General features: G+C 42.7%; 1 protein-coding gene across 1 annotated transcript in view; it reads right to left on the bottom strand.

Annotated features, from left to right (window-relative positions):
* Positions 1–3,982: 3,982 nt before the first annotated feature.
* The window catches only part of ABHD17C (abhydrolase domain containing 17C), a 77,235-nt gene continuing 70,362 nt past the window's right edge, over positions 3,983–10,855 (bottom strand). Inside the window, exon 3 of the mRNA XM_006885118.1 lies at positions 3,983–4,486. Within this exon, the coding sequence (XP_006885180.1) occupies positions 4,267–4,486 (220 nt within the window). The 3' untranslated portion in view covers positions 3,983–4,266. The remainder of the gene's footprint in view (positions 4,487–10,855) is intronic.

The raw sequence follows: 10,855 nt of genomic DNA, 5'->3' as shown, positions 1-10,855 counted from the left end.
ACACCCTCAACTTTCTTCAAAGGCTTAAAGCTCTATTATTCCCCCCCGTCCCCGCAGAACTTCAGCTTGATCACGGAGCTCTGCAGTCGGTCCCTTCTGCTGATAGGGCTTCACAAAGCATTCAGTAGATACTATTTTCATAGCCATTATCTCATTCATGCAATGCTTATATCCCCCAAATGAGGTAAGCAAAGAAAAAGGACTCCAAAGGACAGAGAATTCAGAGAACAAGGTCAAAAGCACCCAGTTTGGAGTGAAACTATAGCCCCAATCTCCTGGTGTTTATTTACTATGTTCCTCATCTGGAAAAAAAACCAACTCCAAAAAACAAAGCACACACAAAAAAACAAACCACAAACAAAACTAGGAAAAAGGTCTAAGCAAGGGCAGGGGTGGCACTGAACTTCAAGGGAAACACTGAGAGGCAGACACTGAATTTTCTACTTGGCCATAACAATTGCTCCACAGCCAAAAAACAGGCCCAGTGGGTTCTCTTCACACTACTATACTTGTATTATTTCCCGATGGCCTGGAAGATTTTATATTCATTCCTCTTCCACACACCAAGGATGGAGGAAATATTCCCATGGGAAATATCATGACAATACATTTGTTCTTTCCTTGCTCAAAGGGTTCCCTTAAGTGTAAATTCACTCTTGAACAAAGGTGTGCGTTTGAAAAAAACAAAAGACTCCACCTTCTCTGAAATCCTAAAAACTGTTCTACTCTCCAGCTTTGGAAAGACACACAGTGGATCAGTGATACAATTTAGGATTTTATTTTCCTGAGAGTATAGTGACCAGTCCAAATTCGCGTTCTTTTCTCTGCTTACCTTCAGGGTCAGAAAACAGAGTTGTAATGAGCAGAACTTAAAATATGGTCATAATATCTCCCAACCTCACCCTCCCGTTGTGAGGTACTTTGCTATTCATGATGCTAATTTCTTTCCTTTTACAGTAACATGCAAATCCCAGATGGGAGAGCTTGGCTCACTCTGAATATGAAATGTAATCCCACTCCAGGTCTAAATGGAGCCCAGTTCTGAAAAAAACTTCTACTTGGGGAGTTTGACTCTCAGGCATTCCCAAAGGCTTTCTCCTGGGACTTCCATTATCACCCACCACACACGCCATCCATGGAGGATGCTGGCCCCTGTTCAAACTCTGGGACAGAACAGACAAACCTCTCTTCAGTTCTGGGAAGAAACTCAAGTAACAATGCTGAGCTACCTCAGACAGCTACAACCAACCACCATTAATCCATGAAGCAGTGATGTGAAAGGACAACGTTACTGGAGTTTCTGCTACTGCCCGTCTTATTATCATTTCATATGGGCACTGCTGGGCATCTGGCTGACAGAAAGGAAGGAAGGAAAGGAGGGAGGGAGGGAGGGAGGAGGGATGGAGGAAGGAAGGGAGGGAGGGAGGAAGGAAGGAAGGAAGGGAGGGAGGGAGGAAAAATTCTACTAAATACTGTGAAAGAAAAAAAAATTTAGAAAGGTTATGCATATGGAAGCAGCCTATTTAATAAGGTCTTCAGGAAATCTAGGTTAGCTGCTCATTTAGCTTCCAAAAGCAGACACTCTGGTCATGTGGGTTACTGTCCCTTCTGATTTATGACCCTATGCCTAGAAAACCCTAGGGAGCAGTTCTACTGTGTCACATGGGATAAATGAGTCCAAACTCCACCCAGCAACTGCACAGGCCCAGTGGCTTCCTCATCTGGGGTCAAGGGTCACCTCTGGTGCTTCCTTAAAGCCTCACTCAGACTTCCAACACAGGCGGCCTACCCCTTCTCGTCATTCACTGCATCTTCTAATCCCTCAGGCCTTCCTCACGGTTTGCTCTTAGTGGGTGCACAGGAAAGCTTGCTCCAGGTGGAGCTTTTTATAGGCACTCCATAGGCAATTCTCCATAGGCAATTTCGACTCATAGAAACCCGTTCCCATACGGCTCTCTCCTGGGATTCTCACTGTCCTTTATTCGCCCCTATCCTTAGGGGAATGCTGACCTGTGTTGAGCCCAGAACAGAACTGCCCCGTGGGGTTCCCAAGCTGTAAAGTGTACAGGAGCACATTGCCAGGCCTTTCTTCTCCTTTGGACCCACTGGGTAGGTTTGAACCACCAACTTTCCAGTTAGCAACTGAGTGTGTAATCATTGCTCCACTAGGGTTCCTTAGTTGGAAATAAATTGTCATCCCTTAATGTATCTTATCCTAATTAAGAGGTCAATGAGCTGAGCAGAGTCTATGAACACACTCTACCTTGGTGGACGAGAGAAAGCTCCTTCCTTCCCCAAGAAACAAACACTGTCTTCCCTCTGCGCCAGCTCACGCCAACAGTGTCCTGATTGGTTTTGTCTTAATTTACAGACAGAATGGCATTTCGATCCTATCTTTTCTTTTTCTGCTGTTTTCTATCTTGCCTTCTTCTAAAAGTAACTGAAGGTCTTTCGCAGCATAATATAAGCATACACCTTGAGAAAGAGCATGAAGTCTATAACCCCAAGGGTGCCTTAAATAAAAGGCATACTGCAGTTTTCTCATTCTGGTTTCCTCTGACAGTGAGATGGAGGGAAAAGAGACCACAAGCCCAGCATTCTGACCCACGTATCCTTTATTCCATCACCAACCACTGTGCTGCATCCAAGCAACAGTACACAGACTGGCAACCCACCGCAATCCAGGTGTACAACGATCTGAGGCGTACAGGACATTTAAGGCTTTGAAATTGGAAAATAATTCAAAATACAGGCAGTCCCTGGGTTATGAACCTCCGGCTTCAGGATAGCCCATTGGGAATCAATCCCTGTATTGAAAGCCCATTATATTAAAAATTGGAGGTACACACAGTGATTTGTAGTAACAAACAAGTGCCACTTTAAGATGTGTATCAAATATTATCATTATTACTATATAACTAGGATAAAGATGTTTTCATGTCATCTGGAAGCATTTCTCTATTATTTTTTTAATGCATAGAGAAGTATATACTAATGTACACAAGATAAACATTTGAACATCGGATGTTATACGTGAACGGAATCTAACCACTCCGATTTAGGGACAAATTTGACTTAGAGAGGGACTTAGGAATGGAGCTCATTTGTAAACCAGGGACTGCCTATAAAACCAAAGGACCCTCCCCCTAAAATCCAAACCCCCAATCAATACAAGTAATGTAGCAATTTTAAGCATCTGACATTTCTGATGCTTGTTCAGCACAACTCCAGTGTCAAAAAAACCAAAGAACTCTTAAATGGAAAAAAGACTCACTGAGTGAAACTTTAATTACATAAATTCTTTCAAAGCATAAACTTGGAATTTTTGTCTTGGAAATGTTATAAAATTCTTTTTCAATAGCAAAACATAGGAATAAAAACATATTAACAAAATGTATTCAATCATTTACATTACAAATGAAGGAATTTGCAGTTCATTGTAGCCTGACAAAAGAAAACTACCCATTAAGAATCTATGCACAATGTAATTGCAAATATGTACAGTACTTTTTTTAAAAAAGGCCTACAAGGAGGACTTTATAGAAGGAAAGTCTGCGAGGCTCTTTGTTAGATTAACCAGACAAAATATTAAAACTCTGTTGGCTAGTAATAAATTTACATTTAAAAAAAACCAAACAAATCCCAAAACAATAGACCCCAGTTTCATTTTGTTTAAGAATATTCCAGTTATATGGTTACCGTTGTTGAAGCTGTGTGTGAAGAGAGTTTTCCAGTAAATAACCCTTTGAGTTTGATTTGTCTGGGAGGGAAGGATCAGCATATTAATGAAAATGAACAAAGGAATTTTCATCACAAGTGTTTTCCAGTTACAGTATCACAGCTTCACAAATGATTCGCACCCATGAATCCAGTGGCTGACAGGGAATTGCTCATCAAATACTGAGAACACTGGTGGAGAAGGTCGAGTCCTGTGTGAATGACTGCAAGGGACTGGGAAGGAGAAGGAGGTGATGTGAGCACGCTGTGCACAGCGTGAGAAAGCTTCCCCCCACCCCCAATTCGGCTCTCACCCCCATCCCCACAAAATAAAGAAGCGGGAGATCGCGCCTGCTGAGTTTAACATGTTGAGGGAATTAGGAGAACCACCTCTAGATACAAAAAAGGCTGAGGCACCCTCAGCTCTTTGATTAGACTGCCCTCAAAGTCAGGCACTCTTTAGGGCCATCAGGCGATCCAGTTAAAGCATGTGCAAAACGGAGGACTCTTGTGTTCACAGTAAATGAGGTAAAAATCAAGTGGTCTTCTTCAAGAATTTGGAAGTTCGTGCGATATGAACTGTTTTAGTCGTTCCAGATATTGTGCGTATAGCTCTATGTCATTGTGCCCAGCGCCTTCAACCCAGAGGGGCTCCACGGCTCGGGGACAGCGCTCGTACATGGCCAGGCCGTGGGAGAAGTCGATGACCTCGTCCTCTGTACCGTGAATGACCAGCACAGGAGAGGTGACTTTAGAGATCTTGTCAATGCTGCAAAACAGAAAGGGGAGAGGGGACAGAAAAAGGACTCCTTTAGTCATCTTACAGCCAGCAAGCACCCGCCTTGGTCATCAGCACTGACAGGAAACAAGGGGATCATTCCTTTGAGTCTTTGGGTACAAATGCTTAAACACCAGGCTGCCAACTAACTGAAAGGGTGGCAAGAACTGCAAGGTCACCTGGAGGCACCTCAGAAGAAAGGCCTGGTGAAGGACTTCCACAAAACCAGTCACTGAAAACCTTAAGAGCACAGTTTGACTGACACACGGGGTCGTTAGAAGCCACTAGGGATTATAAGGCAACTGGCTGGTTTAGGGTTTTTTACTTTTTGGAATTATTTTTAAAAATAAGCTTTGTATATTGGAGCAACTGGATTTGCAGAGATGTGGCAAAGATAAGAGTCACTATTGAGTCCTAACCCATTTCCCCATGGGGCCAACATCTTCACATCACAGCGGTGCCTGTGTGCTGGGACAGTCTGAAGGGAATCGCCCTGCCAACCCACTGGTGGCGCCTCTGGTGGTTCGAATCCACCAGCAGCTTCCTGGGAGGAAGATGGACCAACTCCTGTGAGATTCACCACCTCCAAAACCCCATTAGAGGGTCAGCTGTGACTTGATGGCAATGAGCTTTGGGTCTTGAAGGTTATTTTTTTTAATTGTCAAAAGGAGGAAACCAACACCAGTATCATTAACTATTCATTAACTGAACTCCAGACCATATTCCGATTTTACCAGTTTTTCCACTAATGCCTCCTTTCTGTGCCAGGATCTCACAACACATTCAGACATTCATTTTTGTTAAAATGTTAATAAAACCAGAATCTCTGTTTTTAATAATGAGTATATTTTCTGGTGGCTTAGTGGCAAGAAACTATACTACAAACCCAAAGGCACGTGATGGGTAATCTCCTCCTGTGTGAGTAACTGCTTCTGAAAACCCACTGGAGGTTCTGACTCGATGGTATACAACAATAACAACAACATATTTTATTTATGAGCTAGTACTAAAAAACGAGTACTTAGGGAACTGCCTGAAGTTCAAGTAGGATTTAGAGGAGGCTGTGGCACCAGGGATATCACTGCTGATGTCAAATGGATCCTGGCTGAAAGTAAAGAATAACAAACAATGTCTATTTGTGCTTTATTGACTATGCAAAGGCATTTGAGTGTGTGGATCATAACAAGTTGTGGCTGACATTGAGAAGAACGGGAATTCCAGAACACCTAATTGTGCTCATAAGGAACCTATACCTGGACCAGGAGGTTGCTGTGTGAACAAAGCAGAACATCAGATGGTTTAAAATTGAGAAGGGAGGGTGTCAGGGTTATAGTCTTTCTCCATATCTATTTAATCTGTAGACTGAGCAAATTATTTGAGAAGCTGAACTCTATGAAGAGGAATACGGCATCAGGACTGGAAGGAGACTCATCAGTAAACTGCATTATGCCGAAGATACAACTTTGTTGAACATGAGGAGGACTTGAAGCACTTAGTGCAGAAGATTAAGGGCTGAAGTCTTCGGTATGGCTTGCATCCCAATGTCAAGAAAACAAAATTACCACTGGACTGATAGAAAACATCATGATGGATGGAGAGGAGACTGAAACTATGAACAGCTTCATCTTAGTTGGTTCCACAATTAACACCCTTGGTACAAGCAGCCAGGATATAAGGAGACATATTGCTCTGGGAAAGTCTGCAATTAGGGATCTCTCTGAATTTTTGAGGAGTAATGATGTCAGTTTGTCGACTAAGGTATCTCTGATTCAGGCCATAGTCTTTTCGATCACTTGTTGTGCATCTGAGAGTGGGACAATGAATAATGATGACAGAAGAAGAATGAATGCTTTTGAGCTGTGGTGTTGGAGAAGAGCACTGAACATCCCTTGGACGGCCAAAAGAACAAATAGATGTCTTTAGAGGGTATAGCTGGAGTGCTGTTAAAAGGCAAGAATGATGAGTTTGCACCACATGCTTTGGGCTATTCCTTGGAGAGGGTCATGATGCTGGGAAAGGTAGAGGGTTGGCAAAGGACAGGAAGACCCTCAACCAAGTGGACTGACATAATAACTGCCACAATGGGCCCTTGTGTCAGGAAGTGTGAGGATGGCACAGGATAGAACAGGGTTCAGATCTTTTGTTCACAGGGTCGCTTAGTGTTGTACTTGACTCAATGGCATCTAACAATAACAACAATTAAAAAACAAAGTCAGGAGATATATATATATATATATCTGTTCATATAAATGTCTCCTTCAGAAGCTGCATGCTTAATTCACTGCTGCTCTAAATTATTCCAAAACTTTTGTAAAAGGCTATCTTTAGATTCAGGAGCAAGATATTCTCAAACCCTGTCCTGTGAAAGCTTATGCTTCATTTTCTATCAAATACTGTACTGCCTAACTTAAAATTTTGATGTAATCCCTAGATTTGACTCCAAATGAATGCTGTTTACAAAAATCAAATCTGCCCTCAAAGGATGAATATTTGAGGATTTTCAAAAGAATGAGCCTTAGGCTTTGAAAGTGTATTCCAAAGAAGAACTCAAAAGATGTCAGGCATTGCCAGGCTCGGTGTGCAGATTTCTCAGATGGGCTAAGAGTCATTCTGCATACAAACAAATCAAAGAGATGGAAATCATTATCCAGTTTGTCCTCCTTCCAAAGTCCTTCCTAGAGTTTATTTCTCTTTCCATATTTGAGCCCTGTCAAAGTTACTACATTGTGTGCTGGAGGACCAACTGTGGAATTTTTTTGTTGAAAGTAATGTTGTTGCTAGTTGAAGGCCAGTTGACTCTGACTCCCTGAGACCCCACAGGTGCTGACAGCCTGATCCACAGAGATTTCAAGGCTGAGACCTTTAGGAAGCACATCCTCAGTCAGGCCTTTCTTCTGAGGTGTCTGTGGGTGTGTTCAAACTGCCAACCTTTCCACTAATATTTAAGTACTTAAAGGGAGCTACCAGGCTCTGTAGGTTAAAGTAATATCCAAACCAAACCCATTGTCACAGGATGAATTCTTACTCATAGTGGTCTGGCATGGTTTCCACGGTTTATATAAATCTTTAGGGAAGCATGAGATCTACTACATGCTTCTAGGCAGTGGTGGGTGAGCTGGAACCACCAACCTTCTGGTCAGCAGTGATATGTTTAACCACTGTGCCACTGGGCAGTCCTTGTTAAACATAATAGCTAACATTTACTAAAGGCTTGCCAAGGGCTCTGCAAGAACCACTTTACAGACAAAATCTGATTTCATTAGAGGAGAAAAGAATTATCATCTCCATTTCATCAATGAGGAAACTGAAACTCAGATTATTAAATAACAGGCCTGGGTCAGGAGCTAATAAAGAGTTACAACATCAGTCACCCATTCCAAAGGTCCACAAACGATGGCCAGGGAGGCTTCAATTAACAACTCACGGCCAGCCACCTCAAGACTGCACAACTTTATCAGCCACGTGATTTTCAATAATCTGAGCTTCTGGGCAGCATTGGACGCTGCAGATGAAGTATTCTGTGTTTGGAAATCCAGCTTCCCTCTATGTTTCATTTTAAAGAAACATCTTCTGACAATTCAGAGTCTTTTATATACTTCAGTGAAAAAGTATTTACGTCGCAATTATGGTGTTTGAAGGATGGCATGCAGATGGATAACTTAAAGTGCAAAAGCACCCAGCATGTTATTTTCTTAAATAACCACTGTTTAAAAAAGGCCTCCTTTTCTGTGTTGAAGAAAGTCTTGCTTTGATAGAAAATATATGATGTCCCCCAGTAGGGCCAAGTCTGTGGCTGATGTGTCCTGAGATTGTGACAGCTGGATGGGCCAGCTCATGTCACCAGTTTGAGAGAGAACTAGTGTGTGTGTGGAAAAGTGAGAGTCAGTGAAAGAGAAGACCCAAGAGAAATGGATTGACGTGGTGACTTCAGCAGTGGGCTCGAGTGTGCTGGAGATGATGAAGATGGCACAGGATAGGACAGGGTTCAGGATGGCTGTTCACAGGGTTGCTGTGAGGTGTACGCAACTGCACCTAACAACATAACAACAGTGTATAGTTAGTATAATAGGGAGCTCTGGTGGCTTAGTGGTAAGGAATCTTGCTGCCAGCCTAAAGGCAGGCAGTTAGAATCCACCAGCTGCTGCTGAGGAGAAAGATAGGCAGACTCCTCCCATGCGATTTACTGCCTCTGAACACCCACTGGAGGGTCAGCTATGAGTCAGTTCCAACAGTATAAAACAACAATATCCAGTGTTAGGCTTTTAACTGATCATTAATTGCGGTCACTTTGTGATGGCTTGCTTAAAAAAAAAAACAAAACCAAAAACCAAAAAACATCATTTGGTTACATAAGCATCTGTTACCCAGACTTTATTTTATAGGAAGGAATGGTCTGTTTAACACCTTTGCTTAACTTCAATTCTGTACCATTTATGCCAAAGTTCAATGAAATTCCACTTCACGGGAACGCCGAACTGCAGATTTCTAGTGGTGTGGCTGAGAATGCTAAGCAGGGCTCATGTGCATCTCAAATGTGGCCTTATTTCTGCTGAATTGATAATGAGAGGCCAGTGTGTGGAAAGACTGATATTTAGCCTGTCTGTGGGAAGAAATATCAGGAGTAACCTTGGCAACAAAATGAATAGGTTCTTTTTCCTCCAGCTCTTAGATACCTTAAAATATAGCTATAGACAATTAATTAATTGCAGCTTATGAATTAATTCATTAATTAGCAACTAGTCTTTACCTGACAAAGTAGACCTTGGGAGTATACATTTTGTGCTTATAATCCCATTTAACAGCCTTCGAGGGGGGGAAATGGTCCAATTACTGTACTCAATTTCAAGTTTAAGAAACTGAGGCTTAGGGGAAACTGAGGTTAAGTAATTTGCCAGATGAAGGTTGGTGAGTAGAGACAGAAATTAAAGAAAGAAAGAAATTATGTTACTTTTCATCTTTGGAACTGATAGTAACTTTTACCGTCGGTTGAACTTGGCCGCTGTTTTGTGTGATCTGAGTGAAGTGAACAGGGCAGGCTGATATTCCTGTGAGCCATTCACACACTGTTGTAGGGACGTGGATCACCGTCTCCACATTGATTAGCACTCTACTCTCACTGACGTCCTGTTGTTCTTGTTTCTATTCATCCTTCTGTCCTTCCTTCCTGCCTTCTGAGCTTTGTCCCTGGGCTGAGGCCACCCCATCGCTCTTGTGTGGCTGATTGCTCCGAGGACTGAGTCCTTGCCTGGTGTTACTGTTCACACTACAGATCTGCCTACTGCTGAGCTGCAGGCTGATCCTCTGCGATGAGTTCAGCTCCAGGCCTGAAGGTTGCTGCAGGGCCACAGTCTTGGGGGTTTCCTCTGTCTGACAGAGATCGGTAACCCCGACCATTTTTAGGATATTGAGTTTTGTTCTATATGTGCCTCTCTCAATCTATCCATGGCCTTTCACTGTTGTTCCTTTCAGAGTCGTCAGCCTCCAACTCAAATCCTTCATTGCCTTGAGTTAGAGCTGACTCATAGCTGACCCTCCAGCAAGGTTTCAAAGGCCGTAAATCACATGGGAGGAGATTACCCATCCTGCAGGCCAGCTGGTGGATTCAAACCGCGTGCCTTTGGGTTGACAGTGGAGTTTCTTACCCACTAGGCGACCAAAGCTCCTCTTACAGTCTCCATTGCTAAGTCTGTCTCAGTCAGTTCTTCTCTTTAAAAGAAAGTACTTTCACATTTCCCGTTCATCTTAAAAAAGGAAAAAAGACCCCTCACAACACCAGAGAAAAATTCCTGAGCATTATTTGGGTGGTAGTCTGTTTTCTCTTATGCTTTTTACATTTGAGATCAGAAGGTGACATTTACCTTCACATCACAGAAAGTGAAGTTGTTGAATTCTGCAGCATTCTATTGTAAACTAGTTGCTGTTGAAATGATAATAATTAAGGGCCACCCCAGGAGTAGAACTGCTCCATAGCGTCTCGGTGGATGATTTTGGGGACACAGAGCACCAGGCCTTTCTTCCGGGGCTCATCTCAGCAGACTCAAACCCATGGCTGAAGTCATCACGTCAGTCCATTTCACTTGGGTCTTCTCTTTCACTGACTCTCACTTTTCCACACACACACTAGTTCTCTCTCAAACTGGTGACATGAGCTGGCCCATCCAGCTGTCACAATCTCAGGACACATCAGCCACAGACTTGGCCCTACTGGGGGACATCATATATTTTCTATCAAAGCAAGACTTTCTTCAACACAGAAAAGGAGGCCTTTTTTAAACAGTGGTTATTTAAGAAAATAACATGCTGGGTGCTTTTGCACTTAAAGTTATCCATCTGCATGCCATCCTTCAAACACCATAATTG

Source organism: Elephantulus edwardii, unplaced genomic scaffold (assembly GCF_000299155.1).
Source record: "Elephantulus edwardii isolate Elephantulus edwardi_28Jun2011 unplaced genomic scaffold, EleEdw1.0 scaffold00041, whole genome shotgun sequence".
NCBI classification, from domain to species: domain Eukaryota; kingdom Metazoa; phylum Chordata; class Mammalia; order Macroscelidea; family Macroscelididae; genus Elephantulus; species Elephantulus edwardii.
This window is presented reverse-complemented; position numbering and strand designations above follow the sequence as displayed.